This window comes from Ambystoma mexicanum, chromosome 8, assembly GCF_040938575.1.
Source record: "Ambystoma mexicanum isolate Mex_15411 chromosome 8, UKY_AmexF1_1, whole genome shotgun sequence".
Taxonomy (NCBI): Eukaryota; Metazoa; Chordata; class Amphibia; order Caudata; family Ambystomatidae; genus Ambystoma; species Ambystoma mexicanum.
Window position 1 is genome coordinate 1,309,487,676 of NC_090929.1, and position 24,488 is coordinate 1,309,512,163.

Genomic DNA, 24,488 nt, shown 5'->3' on the forward strand with positions numbered 1-24,488 from the left:
ATGGACCCTTCATATGGTCTCTGTGCTCTCTCCTTTCTCCTCCTCTCCCATTAATGGTGGCACCCGTTGGGATGACCTCTTGGCCCCTTTCCGCTCCTCTAAGGCCATCATTAATGTCTACGCTAATGGGACTGTCTTGGTTCAAGGCCCTCAGGCCAACCTTCACCTCTTTGATAGAAGCTTCCCACGCCTCATCAACTTCCTCTCCTCTCCTGCTGTCCCCCCTCCTCTGTCCTCGGCTACCTTGCCTCTACCCTCCCTCCCTGCCCCCTCTCGTGCTCATTATTCACCTTCTTCTCCAACACCTCCGCAGGGCGTACCTCTGATCTGTACCCCTCCCAAGAAGTTCTTCAAGGATGGCAACCTTCTCCACATTGCCACTCTTAACTCTCGCTCTGCCATCAAGCATTCCTCTGATATCTGTCGCCTTCTTGAGGAACTGGACCTCGACGTCCTCGGTCTCACTGAGACATGGTTCACTGCCAGCTCTGCCACCAGCTTTGACACACTCCTACCTGACGGTTACAAGATCCTCACCGCGCCCAGGCCCAACCGTGCAGGGGGTGGTGTTGCCCTTATATTCCCTGAGTGGATTCCTGCCACTGTCACTCCTACGCAGACCTATTCCTCTTTTGAATGTCTCGTCTGCCGACTCTCTCTCTCTCCTAGCCATTCCCTTACCGTGGCTACTATCTATCGGCCACCTGGTCAAATTTCCTCCTTCCTCTCTGAGTGGGCTGACCTCTCCTCCTCACTCCTGTCCTCAACCACTCAACTCCTCTTTCTTGGTGACTTCAACATCCACCTCGATGCCTCCTGTCCCCCCACTGGTCTCTTTCGTGACCTCTGTGACTCTCTCGCACTCTGTATTCTCCCGTCTGGGCCTACTCACTCTGCAGGGCACACTCTTGATGCTCTGATCTCCTCCGCCCTTCCCCTCTCCGTCCCTCTCTCCACTCCTCTCTCCTGGAGTGATCACTTTCTCCTATCCTCCCACTTCACCCTCCCTACCCCACTGGCAAAGCCACCCTCTTCACTACCACCCACCTTCTCGGTCATCCGACCCATGAAGCGCGTGTCAGTTGAGGCTTTTGCTGCTACCTTCTCGCCCCCGCCTCCCCCTTCGGCTGACTCCCACCCTGACACAGCCCTCTCCATGCTCCACTCTGCTATATCTAATACTCTTGATATCCTTGCCCCCGTCATGAGAATCCGCCTGAAGCCCAAAGCCAAATGTAACTCCTGGTATGACTCGAATCTCGTCACCCTAAAACGCAAGTGCAGGGTGGCAGAGAGGAAATGGCGTGCTTCATGTTCATCCTCTGACAAACTGGCCTGCCGCCTGCTCCAAAGGCAATACCGGCTCTCCGTTCTCACCAAGAAGAGAGCCCTTATCCAAGCCCGCATCTCTGAGGCATCAAACAACTCGGCAAAACTCTTTAAAATCTGCAAGGAGCTGGCCAACCCTGCTGCAGTCTCTACCTCTCCTGTCCCCTCCCAGGCCCTCTGCACTGCACTGGCCTCTCACTTCATCTCAAAAACTCAGGACATCCTGTCCTCGCTCTCCTCCTTTCACCTCCCTCCCTCTCTTCCCGGCTCTTCCTCTGGCCCTTCTGCAGCCACCCCTCCCCCATCCTTCTCTGCCTTTCCACTTTTTTCTGCTGATGAGGTTTCCAGACAAGTCCGATCTATGAAAGTCTCGTCTAAACAGGTTCACCCCTGTTCTTCCAAAACCATCAAGGACCACATCAACTCCCTGGCTCCTGCCCTGGCTGATTTTTGCAACCACTCCTTCGCCTCTGGAGTCTTCCCTTCCCCCCTCAAGCACTCCCTTGTGCACCCCCTCCTCAAGAAACCCTCTTCCGACCCTTCCTGCCCGGCTAACTATCGCCCAATCTCCATTACTCCCCTCCTGGGCAAGGTCCTGGAGAAACTGGCCATCTCCCAGCTTAACCTCCACGCTGAATCTGTTGGTAGTCTTCATGACCATCAATCTGGCTTCAGAGCTGCCAGAAGCACGGAAACTGCTCTCCTGAACATCCGTGATGACCTGCTCTCGAACATCGATTACAACACTCCGTGTGTTCTCATTCTACTCGATCTCTCCTCTGCCTTTGACACTGTCTACCATGCCATCCTGCTCAACCGTCTCCGTGATAACCTGGGTATCACTGTTCAGGCTCTGGCGTGGCTGACCTCTTTCCTTTCCAATCAACCCTCCCAGGTCCAACTGGGGTCCTTCCTCTCTGACATCTTTTTCTCCTCCTGTGGTGTTCCCCAGGGATCTAACCTCTCTCCCTGGCTTTTCAACCAGTATCTGGCACTCCTTGCCCTCCGCATCGCCGCTCTCTGCCCCAACTTCCAGTGCTATGCAGACGATACCCAGCTCATTTTCAGGCTACCCTCGGCCTCCTCCTCTCCTTCCCTCATCTCTGACTGTCTGTCTGCTATCCAGGAATGGTGTGCCGCCAATGACCTTTGCCTTAATGCCAGTAAGACTGAGATTCTACTTATTGGCACACCCACTCCCTCCTTCCCTGCAGCTCTCTGGCCGGCCTCCCTTGGCCCCCTTCCTGCTCCTACCTGCAAGGCAAAAAACCTCGGGGTCATCTTCGACTCCACACTCTCCTTCTCTCCTCATATATCAGACGTCTCTAAGAAGTCACACTACCAGCTGCACCTCCTCAGAGGTATTTTTCCCTTCCTCTCCTTCCCCCAGAAGCTCACTGTCTCCCGAGCCCTGGTTCTCTCAAAGCTGGACTACTGTAACAGCCTCTATCTTAATCTGCCTGCCTCCACTCTCCGCCCTCTGCAACTCATCCAGAACAGAACTGCGAGACTTGTCCTTGGCCTCAAGCCCAGTGACCGTATCTCTCCAGGACTGAAATCTCTACACTGGCTCCCAGTGGCTGCGAGGGTTAAGTTCAAAACCCTCTGCATTGTCCACAAGGCCTTCTGGGGCCTGGGGCCCAAATACCTTCAACTCTCTCTTCCTAAATATCTTCCTTCCCGAGCCCTTCGCTCATCCGTCTCCAACTCCCTCAGGGTCAGCCGCTTCTCGAAGCAAAGAGCTGGGGGTAGATCTCTCTCTGCAGCAGGGGCCTCCCTCTGGAACAGCCTTCCTGCCTCCCTGAAACTTGAGGAAAACCACCTCTGGTTCCGGAAGCACCTCAAAACCTTCCTTTTTGCTTCTGCTTTCTCTCTCCCTCTCCCCTGCTGAACAGCTTTAATTCTTCACTGAATCTGCAACTGGGCCACTCTCAGTGACCTCGGTCCAGGGCCCAGCCACTCTCCACTTGCACTGCCTCCCTGGCACCCCCCTGCACTGCGGGACTGTCACTGTATCCTTACAGCCCCCCCTTCCCAGCACTTCTTCTTCATCTACCTTGCACTTGCCACCAGCTGGCCTTATTTATTATTTTTTTATGCTGCTTACCTTGTACTGCACCCCCCCCTCCCCTTCCCCTTGCACTTTTCCCTTCCCCCCACCCCTGCACTTGCACGATCTGAATGACACCTGGCCTAGTAGGATCGTTGTCTGTCTTCCCCTTGTCCCCCCCCCCGCCTCGTCGCGCTTTGAAACACTTGTGTATAGGCGCGTTACAAATGCCATATCATACCATCTCATATCATAAAGCTCTTTAAAGAATCGGGATATCCTGAAAAGATATCTGTTCCCACTTCTACCCCTTGGAACCTGATGCGCAGCTGCCATTTTCCATAGAGGTGGAATCTTTGTTATCCAGCATGACAGGTAGGCTCTTCATGTCCTACAGAGGAAAGTCCTTTTATGAAGACTTCCAACATTTATGTGGATTAATGGAGGCTGGAGAAGACTGCTCATGGTTAATTGTAGCATTTGCACCTGAAAGCAGTGTATTGGTCAAAGCTAGCATTCAATTGCATCTGGGTACCAGCCATCACAATGGGTTCCCCATTTGCGGGCAGAAGTTGGGTGCACATATGTGATTGGAAGATGGAAAGTTCTCACTCATAGATTGGTTGCCTTGCATCTACCTTTCCTGAGGGCCAATATTTTCAAAGCGATCTGAAAACCAGACTGGATAAAGTCTGCAAACAAGATAAGCATGCAGTTAAACCCAGATGCAAAGCGTGATCACATCCCAGAAGTGCCTGCCAGATCTCAAAATCTGGACCACTACTCTGCTTTGGCTGGTTTAGGCCACCCTATCTTCAACGGAAGACATAGAGCTCTGCCTCTTTAAGACCTCAGCAGTCCTGATTGGAGCTGCTCTCCCAGTAATTGTAATTGTAATTGTTTATTTGTAAAGCGCTTATACACAAGTGAAGGGCTTTAAAGCTCTTCAAAGCGGGAAGAGAACAAGGGGATATTGTCATCATTCTTAGGTCTTGAAGATTCCGAATGATCTAACAGCAATACCTAGCATGCTAGGCTAGGGCATTATAAGTGTGTGACAAAGAGTGGGGGAGGAGTGGGGGGAGGAACATACAAGACAAAAGATTGTCCATCAATTCACCTATGCATGCAGGCACAGCAAAGCTGAGAGGAGGAGATAGAGGAAGACAGGGCAGACAAACATGCTAAGCCTAGTACATTCAAGGTCGTGCAAGTGAGCAGACAGAAGTTCAAGGGACGGGGAGGGTAACAAGTGTGCCTGGTCTAACAGGGGCCAGGTTTAAGTGCAGAGAGGGTGCCACTCTCATGGAACGTATTCCAACTGCAGTAATGCAGGCAGAGTGTAGAGGCCCGGATGCAAGTGCAGGTCTGGCAGGGAGAGCCTGGGGCCTGTGAGGCTCTGGGTGAGCCTCACAGGTGACCAGTTAGCTGACTGAACAGGTTGGCGATGAGAACGAAGGAGGGAAGCAGGTGAGAAGAGACAGGAGATTAGCAAGGGAGAGGGAGAGAGAAAGAGGAAGAGAAGAGGAATGTCTTGAGGAGTTTCCAGAACTTAAGGAGGTCCGGTTCAATATGGAGAGAGGCAAGTAGGCGGCTCCAGAGGGAGGCATCTGCAGTGGATCAGGATCTACCCCCACATCTCTGTAATCTTTGGGGGAACTACCCCCAAATGCCAGTGCAAGATTGACTCAGTTCCACCACCAATGGATAGCAGATGTGAAAGACCCTTGTTGGTTGTCCAAGATGGCTACTGACTAGAATTGTCAGTTTCCCCAGAATGGTTTGCTCTGCTGGAGCAACTGAAGGTTATTTGTCTGACTGGTGCCTAGAAACACGTGTGTATAGGCACGTTATAAATGCCATATCATATCATATCGTATCAAGAGGACCATTCAGGATGTTCAGAAGCAGGAAGAGAGAAGTGGGTGCTGCTCATTTGTTTTTCTGGTGCCCAAAACCTCAGAGTGTTTCAGATTGGTGATTGACTTAAAGAGAGTATATGCCTTTGTGAAAGTGATCAGTTTAAAGATGGAAACCCAACAACAAATCATCCCTCTGACATCCGAGGGGGATTGGCTTTCATCCCTGCACATCCTAATACATCCGGCATACCATTGCTTCCTTCAATAAACTGTGGCCTTGGAGCATATCCAGTGTGTGGTACTTCCCTTTGGCCTTACATCGGCTTGTCATGTGTTTACCAAGAGTTTTGCCTCCTTAGTGGGTCTGTTATATGAAGCAGGGGAATGACTGTATGCCTGAACAACTGGTTGATCCAGGGGGTGTACCAGCTTCAAGTAGAGGCATCAATCATATTGACGTGCAGCTGCTTCGGTGGAATAGTCTGTTGTTGAACCTGCATGAATCGCATCTGAATCTGACGAGGATGTCACATGCTATAGGTGCTGTGTTCCACACCAAAATGAGCATGGTACATTTTCCGGATGATCGTGCAGCCTTCCCAAGGGCAACAATCTCCAATCAAAAGCCTCTGCCACGACCTTCCCGAGTGTTCTGGGTTTAATGGCAGCCGCAGTAGTCATCACCATCTTGGCCCACCTTCATCTCCACGCTCTGATGACCCATCTACACAATAAATTTTAACATTGCTCCCAGACTTTCACTGCATGGATCCTGATTACCTCAATGGTTTGCACCAGTGGTATTTAATCCCAGAATACCTTATGAGGGGTTGCCGCCTGGGTCCAGGTGCCAGGGGAAATTCATCCTTCTTAGGTTATAGCTTTGGCTCATTGAGATGTAAGTCAAATAATGTTGGGGTATCTGGAAATAACTATGTCCTCTCAAAATCCAATAGTTTGTTTGTCACCTTTGTGGCCTCGTATGAAAAGGAGAAAGGCCTCTTTGGTGACCATAAAATGTAGGTTGAGGGACACTATCTCTCTGGCTTATTCCCTGGAGGGTCTTCCTCTTCTTCCTGCGGTTCAGGGCCACTCCAGTAGGGTAATGGTAGCCTCTTGGGTTGAGTCAACGGGCTCCTCCACTTTGCTCATCATTACCATTTGTACTTACCACGTGAAAGAGAACAAGAGTTTGCCTACACTGTCTTGATTGCGGCATCTGTGTAATGCTCCTTGATTGCCATTAAAATGTCACTAGGTATCCTGCAAGTAGTTTGGTTCTTGTGGTGGACATGACTCCTTCTTTTTTGTACTTCATGGAATAAGGACTGGAATGAGGATGAGGAATGTGGGGCTAATGTCCCAATTACTTACTGTAATCTTCGTTACACCTAGTCCTACTTTTCCTTGTCTCAGTACTTACAACCTCCTTCCCCTGACTGATCTGGAAGCATTGCTGCAGCATTTTAGTATGTTAGGAAGAGCAGATGATAGTGGCAACCTGTATAGGAGTGAGGGATTAAAGAAAACACAATGGAATCGATTTTGGTGAATCTCTGTGAGAAGATAGATGGGCTTCATGGAGTAAATACTTGGACTAGAAGGAGTTTGACTAGGTGTAATGAAGATTTCTGGTAATTAGTTAGAGCATTCTTCCTTAAAGTGCAGATGCAGAGATCCCTGGTACAAAGCCATTTTGTGGGTCTCTGACTTTACTGCCTGGCTCTGCACCTAGGAACCCTGGATGACTTTGACAGGTAGGGGGCTTGACATACTCTGAAGGGGTGTAGTCAGTAGCCCCAGCTCAAGTGGGACTCACAGACAGGTGCTTGGGTTCTACTTGACCCAATGTGAAGTCCCAATCCAGCAGGATGTTCAAAATGCAGACAGCCTCTTGGGTGGTGTGATGAGATTTTGCACTTCACTCGAGTGACACCTTACCCCAGAAAAGAGTTCACAATTGTAACATTCAACAGACCAAATGGGGAATTTCTCTTTATGTGTGGCATGTCCCATTCAATGTTGGTTTTTATAGCAACCATGCATTTTGATTCTGTATTAAACAGGGACATCATTTGGAGGTCTCCAGGGGTCACAGCTGCGACCCCAGGGGTCTCCCTTGGAACTCATGTAGTCTGCCTTGCTACCCAGTAACAGAAGCTCCTGGGCTGTAGCCAGAACCATGTAGCTCTTTGTTTCTGGAGTGGCTGGTATTCATGTTCAGGCCTCTTAAAAAAACAGGGGCTTCCACAAGTATAACACTTTGAGCAGTGACCCTAAATAAGAAAGAATAGAAATAACAAATAATTTGCTTTTCTGGAATGCTATACAATAATTGGTAGACTCATGAAAGGTTTATTTCAGGCACACTTCAGAGGCTGAGTCGCTGATTTAGTCTGTTCTTAAACACCTTAAATTCACAATTCAGACAACAACCTCCTAAAAGCATTTAGAGTAGAATAAGCATCTGTTTCTGTCTATGGGCCTCATTACACAGTAGGCGGTAAGGGTTTACCAGTACCGGTAAGGGCATCAGTACCGGTAAACCCTTACCGCCTTACTACGAGGTCCCTTTGCGGGACCCGACCTTAACGGCTGGTGTAGACCAGCCGTTAAAGTTGGAACCCGCAAAGGGACCTTGGTGCTAATTAGCTCCTTCCCCATTGAGCCCTATGGGGCAAAAATGGGAATGGGGAGGGGCCATGGAGAAAGGGGGAATTACCGGCCCGCCAACCTTGGAATGGGATGGTAATTCCCCTTTTCTCCTTGGTGGTACCGGTATGGTACCGGTGGCAACCATGGTGCTAATAGCACCATGGTTTACCGCATTCCGTGTAATGAGGCCCTATGTGTTTTGCTTTTCGTAAATTGTAATTATAGCATGTTTTTTCTGACGTTGTCTCTGTTAAGATCATCACATGACATTTCATCTCGTTGTCCTCGGTCACTTGACAAAATCCTTGTGCCTAAAACTACTTGTGCACAGTGTAGAAATGTTTGACCATAGCACAGCAAGTGGCCCTTGATTTCATTAATGCTTTGTTGTAGTGTGTCTATCTTTTCCATATCTCTGGCATGCTGTTAAGGATGTTTGTTTGCATGTATGAGGTAAAGAGTGCCCAGAATACGTGATGATGTGTGAGTGTGCTGCTTTCCCTATGTTGCCAAGCTCTGAAACCTGAAAAGTAGATCCACAAAGGCTTGACAAGTGGGAAAGTTTGCACCAGACCTGCAGATGTACCTGCTGTTAAATCTCAGTTACCAGTTAAATGGTATCCACTTGAGAGTGTAATTTGCTTTCTGACTTTGAGAACATTCAGACATGTAATTGCGCATTTTAGCATAGTAGGTAAGATTGATATAGCCGGTAAGATAGCTCGGTGGGTTGAGCACTTGCTGCTGAGATGTGTTTGTGCTCTGCAGTTTGCTGGTTCGAATCTCTGCAAGGCCAACTCAAGCCTTTCCTCCTTCTGAGGTCGATAAATGAGTACCAACACACGTTGGGTGATAATGTATGTACAGTGGTTCTTTATAAAGCACTTAGGCATAAATACTATATCTTTTGGCTGTGGATGTCTGCTTGCATTCACAGTAATTTGGTAATATGGGCCTGTACACACTAATGTTAATGATACAGGACCTACTCCTCTTTTGAATGCCTTGTCTGTAGGCTTTCTCTCTTGCCTACCAATTCTCTTACTGTGGCTACCATTTACCGGCCTCCTGGTCAAATCACCTCATTTCTCTATGAGTGGACAGACCTCCCCCCCTACCTCCTGGCCTCTACCACTCAACTCCTCCTCCTCGGTGACCTCAATATACAGTTAGACTCTCCTTGCTCCTCCTCCGTACTCTTCCGTGACCTGTGCGACTCCCTCTCCCTGTCCATCCTCCCCTCTGGCCCGACTCATTATGCAGAGCACACACTCAATGTCTTGATCTCCTCTGATCTCCCTCTCTCCATCACTCTGACCACTACTCTCTCCTGGAGCGATCACTCCCTCCTCTCCTCTCATCTCTCCCTCTCTTCTCCCAAAGCCAAGCCTACTTCAACACTGCCACCTACCTTCTCGGACATCCAGGCCATGAAGCGTGTGTCAGTTGACGCTTTTGCTGCCTCTCCCCCCCCCTCCACCTTTGGATGTCTCACATCCTGACTCAGCCCTGTCTCTGCTCTACTCTTCAATTTCTGATTCTCTTGATGCTCTTGCCCCTGTCATGAGGATCCGTTTGAAGTCCAAAGCCAAGTGCAATTCCTGATATGACTCTGACCTAGCTACACTTAAACATAAGTGAGAGGAAATGGAGGACTTCCTGTTCCTCTCAAAAACTGGCCTGTCGCCTGCTACAAAGGCAATACGGACTCTCTGTCCTCACCAAGAAGAGAGTCCACATTCAAGCTTGTGTCTTTGCAGCATCTAATAACTCGGCCGAAATCTGCAAGGAGCTGGCCAACCCTGCTGCAGTCTCTACACCTCCTGTTGCTTCCCAGGCTCTTTGCAATGCCATTGCCTCTCACTTCATTTAAAAAACCCAGGACATCCTATCCACTCTCTCCACCCACACCCCTTCTCTCCCCTCTCCATCTGTGCTTGCTGACCCTCCTTTAGCCACCCTCCACCATCCTTCTCGTCCTTTCCTCTTTTCTCCCCTGACGAGGTCGCTAGACAAGTCCGATCTATCAAAGCCTCGTCAAAACAGGTTCATCCCTGTTCCTCTAAAACCATCAAGGACCACATTGACACCCTCGCTCTGGCCCTTGCTCATTTTTGCAGCCACTCCTTTGCCTCAGGATCCTTCCCCTCCCCTCTGAAGCACTCCTTTGTGCATCCTCTTCTCAAGAAACCCACAGCTGATCCTTCTTGTCCAGCTAACTATCGCCCAATTTCCTTTACTCCCTTTCTGGGTAAACCCCTGGAAAAGTTGGCCATCTCTCAGCTTAACCTTCATTCCAATTCTGTTGGCTGTCTCCATGACCACGAGGCTGGCTTCAGTGCTGCCAGAAGCATTGAAACTGCTCTCCTGAACATCCGTGAAGATCTGCTCTCCAACCTTGACTCTAACATTCCCTCTTTCCTCATCCTCCTCGATCTCTCTTCTGCCTTCGACATGGTCAACCATACCATCCTGCTGAACTGTCTCTGTGAAAACCTGGGCATCACCAATCAGTCTCTGGCCTGGTCTGACCTCTTTCCTCTCAGCTCCTACCCCCACCTGCGAGGCTAAGAACCTCAGGGTCATCTTTGACTCCATCCTTTCCTTCTCTGCCCACATCTCTGAGGTCTCTATAAAGTCAAACTCCCTACTGCACCTCCTCAGAGGTACTCTGCCTTTCTTTCCTCTCCTTCCCCCAGAAGCTCATGGTATCCCAAGCTCTGGTTCTAACTAGGTTGGACTACTGTAACAGCCTCTTTCTAAATCTGCCTGCCTCTACTCTCCGCCCTCTGCAACTAATCCAGAACAGGACTGCGAGACTTGTCCTTGGCCTCAAGCCCTGGGATCGTATCTCTCCAGCGCTGAAATCTCTCCTTTGGCTCCCAGTGGATGCAATGATTACATTCAAAACCCTCTGCATTGTCCACAAGCCTTTCTGGGGCCTGGGTCCAAAATACCTTCTGCTATCCCTCCGCTATTACCTCCCCTCTCGAGCTCTTCGCTTCTCTACCGCCAACTCCCTCAGGGTCAGCTGTTTTTCAAAGAAACGAGCTGGGGGTAGATTTGTCTTCAGCTGGGGCCTCCCTCTACGGAACAGCCTCCCTGCCACTCTAAAACTTGAAGAGAACCATCTCTGGTTCCGGAAGCACCTCAATACCTTCCTCTTTTCTTCTGCCTTCGCTCCCCCTCTCCCCTGCTGATCTGTTCTCTCTTGGCACTGTGCGCCTGGCCACCCTCTGTCCTCCAGCCCCAGGTACCTGCTCACCACGCCACACTCCCGCACTGCCTCCGGGCCACCCCTTGCACTGGGGTCTGTATCTGTACCCATACAGCCCCCCTTTTTCTTCCTGCATTCATCAGACCTACCCTGTCTGCTGCCTTAAACCTAGCACTTGCAAATTGCTGGCTCCACTACCACTTTTTGTTGCCTTTACTATTTATTTATTGTTATTTATGTGTTTCTCCTCTGCTTCGCACCTTCCACTTCTCCCCCCTCCCATGCACTTTTCCCCTCCCCCTCTCCCATGCACTTGTGCGTTCTCAATGTCACTGGGCCTAGTAAGATTGCTGTTTTGTTCTCCCCTGTTCCCCTCCCTTGCCTTGTCGTGCTCTGAAACACTTGTGTATGAGCGCGATAGAAATAAAATATCAATATCAATATCAATTGGTGATCCATTTTTGTATGAAATGTATATCACATTAGTGATATTCTTACCATATTTTTCGTAGTGTACTTAGGGACAATGATATGTGATTCCACTTCCTGTTTTGTTAAGGGGTGAATGGTCATGGGTCATCACTTCCTGTGATATCACTGTGGGGTGGGGTCAAATTACATCACTTCCGGTGATGTCATCAGATGTCAAGGGCTGTGTGATGTCACTTCCGCTACCTCTGGCATTTTGGTGAAATGACATACCTGGTATTAAAAAGGGGCGCTGGGGGTCCTCCTAGAAAATCGAAGTGTGTTTCCTGCTTGGTGAATGTCACTGAGTCTTTTTTGTGCATGGACCCCACTGTTCCATAATATGAGCTCTTTTGAATTGTATTGCTCCCTACTAATTTCAAAATAGCGAGTTAAGATTACATTAAAGATGCAGCTTCAAAAGCAAAACAAATAGTCACAGAGCCAGTTGCAAATCATGTGTACCCTGACCAACAGATACAATTAACTTTCTTAAACAATGAATGCATACCACCATGAATTTGATATGGAATAATACCTCATGTGAAAGGCAATACAATGCATGATTGCTTTGTGTACGATCCAATGTAAAACGTTTATCCTTGCATTGAAGGGGCGCTCCATCATATTTATTGTGTGCGCCATTGCTTTGTTCGTAATTCCAGCTTTTGACTGTCAACCCGGAGCACCGTTTCTCTAGCCTCGCAGATGTACAGACGTCGAGCTATCTATCAGATGTCAACTGGGAAGACATCTCTGAGAAGAAAGTGGAACCGGGCTTTGTTCCAAACGTAAGTTAAAAGAGGCAACTTGTTATCTCGCCACCTCAGTGTGCAGCTGACCGATGCTTTGACTGACTCTTAAGGCAAGAGATAAGAGCCAAATAAATGACTTCTTTTTTACACCTCAGTTGGAAAAGCTGAAGTGTGGTCATTCTTTTTCTTTTAATAATGCTGCGCCATTTGTTAACAGAAAGGTCGGCTGCATTGCGATCCAACGTTTGAACTAGAAGAGATGATCCTTGAGTCAAGACCTTTGCACAAAAAGAAGAAAAGACTTGCGAAGAACAAATCCAGAGATAACAGCAAAGATTCACAGTCGGTAAGCGTGTGGTGTACTTACAAAAATGATTAATTTACCAGTGTTTCCACTTTTTATGACTTTGAGTCGTCGTTTGCTCTTAAAAATATATAATTGAAAAGTATTAAGTGTTCTTCAGTATATGTAAATATAACAATATAGCAAATATATGATATCTATTCATGTATGTATTTATTTATCACACGCCAAAGCACGCAGGCATCAGGGCGCACCTATATATGTATACACACGCAACTTAGAGATGTAATAAGTGTTATATAATATGGAGTATCTGTTATACACATTTAAAAATATGTTTATATGTATAATAAATGCAATGCATAACATAACATGTATTATATATAAATATAACATATTTAATAATAGATGTACCCAGAGAATGATAAGTCAATGTATAGCTCTGTTTCTCTCTTTCTCTCCCACTCTCCTTTCTCACTCTCTCTGTGTTCTCACAGTCTCTTTCCGGTGCCATTGCTGGAAAAACCTGTGTCAATGCTGGAGAAACCCATGCCATTGCTGATAGCTGGCCCATGCCATTGCTGGAGAAACCCATGCCATTGCTGGAGAAACCCATGCCATTGCTGAACGCTGCCCCATGCCATTACTAAAGCTGCCTCATTACATTACTGAAAGCTGGCCCATGCCATTGCTGTAGAAACCCATGCGATTGCTGTAGAAACCCATGCCATTGCTGAAAGCTGCCCCAGGCCATTGCTGAAAGCTGGCCCATGCCATTGCTGGAGAAACTCATGCCATTACTGTAGAAACCCATGCCATTGCTGAAAGCTGCCCCTTGCCATTGCTGAAAGCGGCCCCATGCCATTGCTAGAGAAACCCATGCCATTGCTGAAAGCTGCCCCATGCCATTGCTGAAAACTGCCCCATGCCATTGCAGGAGAAACCCATGCCATTGCTGAAAGCTGCGTGACCACAGAAAACAAAAAGATATCTTGAGAAGAGAGGGGTGTTTTTTTTTCTTCTCAAAAGCAACTAATCAAAAAAGCAAATGATGTATTTGTACTAACAATGAAAAACAGGTTCTTTGTATTTATATTGATCCCTTCCATCATACATTATTGCTATAATATACGTTAAACATGTCTTACTGAGTAGAGCACATTATCAAAACCTAGAATAACCAAATGCATGATGTTCTGATAGGTTATAATTCCAAAACAGAGAGTCTGGTACCCTCCTAGTGTACTCTTTTCTAAATATCCCATGATGAAGAGGAAGGACCAAATGCCACCATCCAGGGTTCCAGCCTGCTATGGATAAAAAGGAGGGTTTTGCGAACATAAGAATTACCAACTATATTGTGTGCGTGCTAAAAGGGCTGCATGATTAAATCACTACAGTACATAATGCACACTGGACTAGGTGCATGTTTAATTTTTCACATCTCTCACCGTAATCTTAGCATTAGCATGTGAGGATAACATTACTGCAAGATCAGTCTCTTCACAAAGTTCTGAAATCTGCCATGTGGCAATGTTTTTTTTTTACAGCAAAGACATTTAGTCAGGTACAGAGCGAGAGACAAAGAGAGAGAGAGAGAGAGAGAGAGAGAGAGAGAGGGAGGAGGTGACAAGAACTGCAAGAGTGTTGCCCTTTACAATAAGAATAGCTTTAGAGAAGACATTTCATGGCATTCAGTCAATGTTGTAGCCTGTAGGATATTTTGTCTTATTGGGGTAAATTTGGGGTTTGGCAGTATTTTGTTACAGTCAAAATATGAGCGGTAGTTTGGTGGTAAATTAGCCTTGCATTTAGATTGGGTTTGGCTTCATATTATTTTAGTGACCATACCTTGTTATATTATATTGGGGAATGTAGTGATATATTGTTTGTAGTATTTAGTGGTGAGCATAGTTTTCTTCCCTATATCAGTATTTAGTGGTGAGCATAGTTTTCTTCCCTATATTATAACCCCATCATAAAACAAAACCTTCCGTTCTATGAGAGTACCTCGCAGTGGTCTATAGAGAGCCTTGGACCTATGCACAAGAAAGAAACCCAGCTAATTTTATAAAGGGGGCCATCTACAGTTTGTGGCCGGTACTGGCTTATCTACACCAGCGATCTATGTGCCCTTAGGCATCACTGGCTCATGGATGGCGAGCAATCTATATATTATATTAGATTCCTTCCAAACAACATGCACGGAAGGTACACACACACACAAATCTGCTTTATCACTGAATATTATCAGCTTATTCTGGGTTGTTATTTTACCTGCAGGTGCAAATTGACAAATGCACTACTGAAGAGAAATGGACCTCCCCTGTACTGTATACTTTATAGGTATATGAGCATGTGAATAAATTCACAGATGCAAAGATGACACTAAACCATTTCTTTTTATATATTCTCATTATATTATATACAAATACAATTCACATTTATTAGTTCTTACCATAAAAACATTGCATCATCATCTGGAAAACAAAAGAAAGAGAATACAGAACAAACAAGCATTTTAAAACATGATGTAATTCTTCCACATTCTGAACATGACGAAGTAAAAATGCAGGGGATTTCCTATCCTGTCTACACTGTATTATAATTCAGTCATCCATGCGACCGTACACAGTGACCTCACTTAACTTATCTCCTTACCAAAAGTGTTTGTTTGAAATTCCCTCACACGACCTTGCTTTGCTCGCCTCACAAAGACAGGCCCACTCAGCACGAACTGCTCCTGTAATCTTGGGTGTCTGGGAAGCACGGCAAGAAACTCTCAAGCCAGCGCTCTGTGACACCATGAACTTCTGTCTTCACAGCCCAGTGAACACAAACTGATTTCTCTCTGTAAATTTTCCCATTAGCAGAACTCTGAACCTTCCTACTTGGTCTATGTGATAGGTCTGCAGACACTTTCCTCCAATCACGTTAAAATCATGTTTTCAGAACCACCCTTCACTTTTATACAATGGGATCCTTGCTTCACCGAGCAACTGTTTCAATTTTATTTCCTGCCGTGCATGTTTTCTGCTTTCTGCAAACTAAACAAAAACAGAAAGAGAGAAAAAGAAATGCCAGTGTACTTTTAAAAATTAATTATATCAGTGCTACCAAAATATGTATTTTCACCTCATTTTGCACATGAGACCACATTATAATGTTAGGGAGTTAGAATTAGTGTTTAGTAAATGTTAATTAAGTTAGTCAGTTATATGATTAATGTAATCTCATATATAAGGCATCACAGAAAAATCGGTGCACTTTATTCTCTGCAGTTTCAAGCTGGGCTTTGCTGTGTTATAAATTCTATACTTTGCATGCCACCAACAACATGTTCACAGGTTATACTGGCAACACAAAAATAACTATAAGTGTGTACCATATTACTGCTGGCAACAAAAAAAAATCCCATCACATTTAGTAAAGCGCTATATATTCTTATAAAGCGCTATATATATATTATTACATATTCCCTCCTTTTCCGACAATTATGGCTACTCAAGCCACAATTGGAGGAAACCCAAATTGTGCCTCTCTTTTTTTTTAATGTATGTGCATTGGGATATCTTTCATTCCCTATTGTTGCCAATATCATAAGCAACATCTTCATCTTTACGGACAAAATGATTTACCATCCTCCCATCACTAACACTACTACAGCTAAACCCACCATACTGTGTTCCACCCAATTAAAAATGTCCACTTACATTACACCCAGGCTACTAACTGTGATGTTGTTCTTTCTCAGATTCATCTTAATAGTATGCTTTTCTTTATGATTCAACAAAAATTCTACATCAGGGTCTCCTTCAACAAAAATTCTACATCAGGGTCTATTGGAAATGTATCCCTTTGAAAAAACTCAATATTCTCTACTTCGCTTTCCCAAATATCATTTGTAATATGGAACAATGTTAAACCCCCAATCGAAACAACTGTATCCTTTGGAACCTGCAAGTAAAATACATTATATTTCAGTTGGTCGACAATAAATGTTCTGTGATTTAGATGGGTAATTGTTATATTTTTCATGAAGGTGCTGACCAACCATCTATCTTTAACCATTTTAGCTTGTGCTAACTCCTCACCACCCAAATTGCTAATGACCACTTCACATTCTCCTGATACACCTGGATCGGATTTGAAACCACAAATAGCACCTGTAGCATCAGGAACAAATGGTTTACCTGGACACATGTAATTTTGTTCTTTACATTTTATACATGTTTCCAGGTTCGGGATCAAACAAATCTCAGGCTCCCATGACTGAAAGGGCACCACCTCTGGAGTCTTCATTTTTATATATTTTCCTTCTTGCCAGAATTCCACGTTATGTACCCACTTAGTTTGATAAATACGTTCAGGAGCTTTATATGGGATGCACAACAAAAATCCAATTTCCATTCTTTCCAAATTCACATATAGGGGCATTGAATTGCCCATTTCAAATGCAACCTTTACCTGCACTGCATCAATTTCAATTCTATCATTTGATGAACAATATCTTGTGAAACAAAATATAACGGTATATGTCCTTAATTGGGAAAATGCAGTTTGTACCTCCCTCATGTAATTTGTCAACAATCTATCAACAGGGTTTATTACATTCAAAATTTCATTCAATATACGGTCATGCTTGATTATTAGTTTAGTACTATGTTGTATGATTTCAGCCTGTTCATTTAGTATTACTGCAGTTTCGTTGACAAATTTCACCTGTTCGGCCAATCCACCTCTAATTGCATCCAAGGTCTTTTGGATCATTTCTAGATTGTAAGTCAACTGTTGTGCTTTAGCACTCAATGTCCCTACTGAAATGGCATTGGCTGTTGGCATTGTAGTACCTATTACAGCTCCAATAATAGACATTACCAAAGAGACCACAAGCATTACCGCTCCTCTCTTTCCCCTCTTTTTCTTTATATCTGCTGAATTCACAAATGTCTTTTCTAATTGCATTAACATATCTCTTTTTGTCTGCTTAGCATCCTCTTTTCTTATTTCTAGCCACTCTTTAGTCTGATTGGTAACAATCCCAGTTTTGTTAAAGCGTTTTTCCATCAAACTATCAGGATTCATGGGTATATATATGTTCTGAAAGATCATCCTTCTATTGGCCATGATAAACCCAGGCGCTTCTTCCACCGCAATGCCAGATGCTGGTCCGGGCTCAATGATAACCTGTGCTTCCATAGTTTTGAGGTTCCCTGCAATCATTAAAAGTGTTATCCATGTCGCTAGTGCCAACATCAATGACATCTGTTTTATAGACTTGGTGTTTGACCCCGCCCGGGGCTTTTTTGGAATTTCTTCCCACGGACTCCTGGACTCATTCATCTCTCGTGTCCTCCAGTCCTGCGACCTCCGACCTCAAAATATAGATTAGTCGTTCTAAATCAAATAGAAAAGAGACAGATTAAGTACATAGCATAATACCACTTTCACCCTTTCTATCATAAAAAAAATCCAAAACATTCTGCTTTCTTCCGCTGAAATTAAGCACATGTTGGAGAGAAAATAAACATATACACAACACCATTATACATTAAAATATTTCTCAACATTGTATCATAATACTTCAATCTGCTTCAGCCTCTTTTGTCAATGTTTACCATCTATGCTAAACATCTACCTTTATCTATCTAATAATTACCATAACTATTTACTTTTTATGATGTGGGATACTATTATCACAGTCACTGTGTCTTCCCTTCCATTTCTTCAGGGTACTTAAGCTGTTCCTACTTGCTCAAGTCTCCTGACTTCATGTCTTCAATATTTTGTAAACCACTGGAGACACCTTATCTACAATTTGAAAAGGCCCCTGCAAGATCACCAGAAAGTTAACATTTTTATGGTTACCTTTTCTAAAATGAAATTTATATACCTGATCCCCTACATTATACTCTCTCACGGATGTCTTTCTATCATAGTATGATTTTGCACTGTCAGCAGCCCTTTCCGAATTCTGCTGCACAAAAGCAAATGCATGTTGTAAATGCTTCCTCAGTTCTTCCATATATTCGTGAACTGTAGATGTGCTAACAGTGTCTGTTCATGTGTCCTGTATAATAAATGTTGTCGCAGTACCATTTTCCTTCCTGTTAACACCTCATGAGGGCTGATACCTGCAGGACTCGATCTGATTGCCATCAAAACCAGGGGTAATCGTAAATTTCAGCTGGAACCTGCCTCTGCTACAAACTTCTTTACTACCTCCACAACAGACCTGTTGCAACATACAATATTCCCAGAAGAGGCGGGTCTGTATGCAATATGCAGTTTTCTTTTCACCCCTAGTATCTGCCACACCTTGCTTATTAAAGCGCTTTTAAAATTACTTCCTCTGTCTGATTATATTCTTTGTGGTAACCCAAATCTTGAAAATATATGATTTACCAGTAATGTAGCTGCGGTTTGCACACTACACTCTGGTGCAGGAATACACTCTATCCATTTTGACATCAAACAAACCACGCTCAAAATATAACGGTTCCCTCTGTTCGACCTTTTTACAGGCCCTACATAGTCAATTTGCAAATCTGACCATGGAAGGGTTAAGCCTCTTTTCATCAGCGGAGTTCTATGCATTAGTGAAGCGGGTTTAAATTGTGCACATACTAGGCACCCCGTAGTATATAATTCCACATCTTGGGACATATGTGGCCAATAAGCATAATCTTTTAGGATCTCTTCCATTTTTTGTGAACCTCTGTGTCCTGCTGTTATTGCATCATGTGCATGGTGTAACATTAGTCCTCTGAATGAAAGGGGTACCACTCACTGTATCTGTCCTGTTATGGATTCCCTGATCATGAGTCCATCATGTAGTCCAATTCGTTTTTTATTCTTTAACAATACCTTCAACTCTTCTTTTCCTGTACAATCATTCTCAGTTAAAAGATTTCGTTCGGGATCCATCAAATGATTATAATAGATTCCCAAAATCAGATCATCTTTTTGCGCCTTAATCAGATCTTGATCTGGTGTATCATAACTCCATTGCACTACTGGTTGTTCTACCTCTTTTGGAGCCTTAGAGCGTGTAACTGCATCTATCTGTATTTCACCAATTAAATGTTCAATAGGTAGCAATTCTCCAATCACAGCCCCAATTTTGGCTAAGTGATCTGCTTTATCATTTCCCTCCTTTTCTCCTGGAGTTTTTAAATGTCCACAAATCTTCCTCCAGTATATTGTTAAATCATTCTTTGACACTAATGTGTCTATGACCTGTATCATTTTACCATGTTTGAGTGGCCTTTTATTATATGTAATCATGCCTCTTGTTTTCCAGCCAGGCAAATACTCTACAAAACTATTTTGTGCATAATCAGAATCAGTCACCAGGACAATTTCACTGAATTTACTATCAACTGAAGTAGTAATTGCTTTATAAATGGCTGCCAATTCCGCTACCTGACTACTCCTAGCCCCAATTCTCATCCCTATACTAGGAATGTCTTCACATTTCAACCAGACATTTCCTATTCCTGATACCAATTGTTTATTACTGTCATTTTCAATGTGAAAGGCACAACCGTCACCATATACAGTCTGTAAATTCTTGCATGTCTTTTCATCAAAAGCTTTGTGTGATGGTTGTTCAAACTCCTGCAAACTAGTTTACACCTCTACTTCATCTGATACAGACTCAGCTGTACAGTCATGTAAATCTGCTAATCCTTGAGCAACTGGGCTCTTTTTATGTTGGCCATACCTCACTTCTACAGGAAAGCCTTGCAATGCCAATGTCCATGAAGTCATTCTGGACTCTGCTAGATTGCCCCACCTAATCCTTTTACTTTGTAAAAACTGCAATGGTTGATGATTTGTCTCAATGATTACCTTCTCTCCTTGAACAATGGGGCGGAAATGCTGCAACGCCCATACAGTGGTCAAAAGGGCCTTTTCACATTCACTGAATTTAACTTCAACTTGAGAAAAAGCCATACTTACATAAACAATGGTTTTGTGATTCAAATCATGTTTTTGAGATAACACTGCTGACATACAATGTTCAGTGAAACCTATTTCTATAAAGAAATCCCTGTTTTTATGGGGTATGCTAAACATGGTGCCTTTATGAGACAATCCTTTAATTTAGCAACCGCCTCAGATTGTTCCTTTTCCCATTTCCAGGGCGTATTCAGCTTCAAAAGTTTAGTTAATGGTTGAGTAATTTCAGCATCATTTTCAATACATTTCCTGTTATATCCTGTCATTTTTAAGAAACGTTTTAAACCTTTCACATTTCTAGGGTCTTTTAATTTCTGTATGGCCTCTACCTTTTTCTTTTGTGGGTTTAGTCCATGTTCAGTTACTTCATGGCCTAGAAAATTCACCTTTTTTTTGCACCATTGTGCTTTCTTTAAAGATACTTTGGCACCCGCCTTTTGCAATTGGCCAAGAACATGTCTAATTTCATCAAAATGGCATTTTATGTTTTTGTTTTTTATCAAGACATCAACCACATAAACTATAATTCCTCTTTCCACTGCATCAGGCATAGCTTTTCTCAAAAATATGCCAAATTCACTCCCACTATTGACGTACCCGAATGGTGTTCTAGCCCATGCATATTACGTTTTATCAAATGAAAATGAAAATAAATTCTGAATATCCTCTGCCAGTGGCACACACCAATATCCAGATGTAAGATCTAATGTAGTAAATACCTTTGAGCCATGCACCTGAGCAAGACCTTGATCAATGAATGGCAGTGGCCATCTGGGCACTGGTACCCTTTTATTTAATTCTCTCAAGTCTGCACACAGACGCCATTGACCATCTGGCTTTAACATACCCAAAATAGGAGTTTTGGATGTGCTATGAATGGGCCTAATAATTCCTCTAGACTCCAAATGTTTTATTATTTCTGCCAATGATTCTAAACATGCCAGTGGTAATCTATATTGGCGCACAAATACTGGATTTCTACCTACCACACCCTTCTGGTAATGTGGCAACATGTAAATTAGTTAGGCCGCAATCATATGCATCTTTGGCAAACACGTCTTTAAATTCCACAAATATTTTCCTCAATTCATTTTTATCTTCATCGCTATCACATGCATCTGCTAACAAAGTCTGCTGCTCTACCATTTTTGAAAATTCTGGGAAATCCTTCAGTGGAGGAATCTCTGTGATTTCTTCCAACTTTGTGGCTGTGTGTCACTGTAAAGCTGCCACTCTTAAATATTTTGGCATATTAGCCTCCACTTCAATGTGCTGATTTTCTATTTCATTTTCATTTACTCATACTATACAATTCTCTTGGTGACAGCACACTGCCTCATTTGAATCATAAGGGTACACAGATTGAATTTTAAAGATCCCTTTGGGCTGAGAATCCAGATATTCTGGCAACTCGCCCTGTGCATCTTCATATCTCTCAGGGATATTTTCAATTACCATCTTATTGAAATCTGCAGTATAATGTGATTTTTGTATGGCCATTCCTAATGAAGAATTTTCCTCTAAATGAATATCCTGATACCCTTTATTGTTCACCATAAGTTTGGCAGATCCTCCCCCAACATCTATCAATGGTGTGTATTCATAATCCAGGCATTGTTGCTTCATGGATTCATTTAAGCACACAAATGCATCAGAATCTTTCATTTGCTGTCCATTCTTGCACTTTAGTGTTATAGTAGCCTGCTTGGTGAATGCAGGATGGTAACATCCTTCTTCACCTGTAATTCAATTGCATATGCGACCAGTTGTGTGCAATGATAAGCCTTTTGTCTTGTCCCCAAATTCAGGTGCAGGCCCACCCAGCCGGTACCATATTTATTGATTAAGGAAATCTAACACCATACACATTCTGTGCATGATATTATTGCCCACGCACTATCCGCACATTGTGGTAGATGGTTTTCTGCCCAATATTAATCTTTAGCATGCTTCTTCCTCAATTCGGTTTTCAAAGTCTGGATTGTCCAAACCAGAGACATATTGGTTTTTAATTCTAAACTTTGGGATCTCCTCCCTCTCCATTATTTTCTGCAGGAATTTCTCATTAATAAAGCTCCTTTCCTGTTCAAGCGCTAAGGTAGCTTTTATCACTTTAGAATGGCCATTTATACCAATGTGAACCCATGGCTGCTCATCTTCCATGTGTATTTCAGCAGGATTGGTAATGTGTTTTTCTGTGTCTGTTTTAGGCATAGTATTCTGTTTGCATTTCTTTTCTTTTAAACAGAAGCGCAACATGTGCTCATCTATTTCAGTTTGCCATTTCTTTCTGGGATTCAAATAAATCTGCACAGATTGCTTTTCTTTTTCCTTTTGTATTTTATCCTGACACATTAAAATGACAGTGACGCTAGGTACACAGCTATTCTGTAGGTATACCTCTACTGCATCATTCGTTTTGGCAACAGTGTGGCATTCATTTATACTGCTGTTTTGTGATTTTATTTTCTTAGATCTCAATGATGTTTTGGTTAAGGACCACAGTAATCCATTCACCCCATCTATGCGAGGAGACAATCTTTTCAAGCAATCTGTTCCCATTAGGAATGGAATTTCACAAATAGATGTGATCAATACTTCCTGTTTCATTCTGTGTTTTCCTAACTTTATGTCAACCTCAGTGACACCCACGATAGACACCTCCTCACCGTTAAAGTTATGTACTGGGCCTTCACTCTGCCTCACTGTGATCTGATTCTGTGGAGATCTCCCTTCTTTGATACTTTTTACCAACTCTTTGGACATAATTGTGGCCTGTGCGCGAGTGTAAATCATTGCAAACGTATTGCATTTCTCTTCCACAGTGATGGGAGCATAATACCTGTCTTCCACTTCCTCTAATACACACAAAAAGTGCAAATTCTTACTGATTTCAGGACTCACCTTTCTCAGCCCCTTCTCACTTTTGGCTAAACACATTGGTAAATGAAAGGACATTTTTCCCTGCTTTTTGTCCACTTCCGTTTGGGAAACCTTACTTATTTCCCCATATTCAGAGGTCCTTTGGAGTGTGGCCACTGTTCGCCCTTCCATCCAGGGATCATCAGAGTTCACACTACAATCCTCCAACTGAACATGCATAGAAACATTACTTGATGATTTGTCATTTTCTAATTCTGTGCAATTGTGGTTATTTGGCATGGTACCAGTCTTTTTAACTTCCTCAAAAATCTGTGGCTCAAAGAACTCTTCAGGTGATTGATCTTTACCCTTCTTTTGAGTATTTATTCTTTCTGCCTGTAGTTGGTTAGTTTTGATTGTCTAGGGAAAGCGTTCTAGCATCCCCACTTACTCCCTGTTCAACTGTATTATCCATGCATGAGTTGTCTTTCTTAAATTTGTCCCTTTGCTCTTTTGGAATCTCATGTTTTCCTTTTTCATTTGTGCAAATCTCCAATGTTTGATTTAACTCTAGGTTAAATCGAACTTCTTTTTTAGATGTATTTGCAATTTCTGTCACATGTTCATTTGCATATATTTTTATTTTTAAATCATTAAGCATCTCAGAGTAATTATGCAAAACCAAATCAGGGCAATCTGTTTTCTTAGCATTGCGGTATTATTAATATTTAGGGCCTCATTACACGGAAGGCGGTGAGCCATGGCGCTATTAGCGCCATGGCTCATGCCGGTAAAATACCGGCACCGCCTTGGCGGAAAGGGGATTTACCGCCCCATTGCAAGGTTGGTGGGGCGGTAAATCCCCCTTCCGCCATTGCCCTTCCTTATTCCCATTTCTGCCCCATAGGGCTCTATGGGAATGGAGAAGGCGCTAATTACGGCACCGCAATTTTGCGGTGCCGTAATTAGCTCCGAGGTCCCTTAGCGGGTTGGTTTTTAACGCCTGCAAAAAGCAGGCGTT

General features: G+C 43.9%; 1 protein-coding gene across 3 annotated transcripts in view; it reads left to right on the top strand.

Annotated features, from left to right (window-relative positions):
* Window positions 1-24,488, top strand: part of STK32C (serine/threonine kinase 32C) — a 2,128,976-nt gene that overhangs the window by 1,882,052 nt on the left and 222,436 nt on the right. For all 3 annotated transcript variants that reach the window (XM_069611418.1, XM_069611419.1, XM_069611420.1), the window contains exons 9-10: window positions 12,247-12,372; window positions 12,554-12,682. In XM_069611418.1, the coding sequence (XP_069467519.1) occupies window positions 12,247-12,372; window positions 12,554-12,682 (255 nt within the window). The remainder of the gene's footprint in view (window positions 1-12,246; window positions 12,373-12,553; window positions 12,683-24,488) is intronic.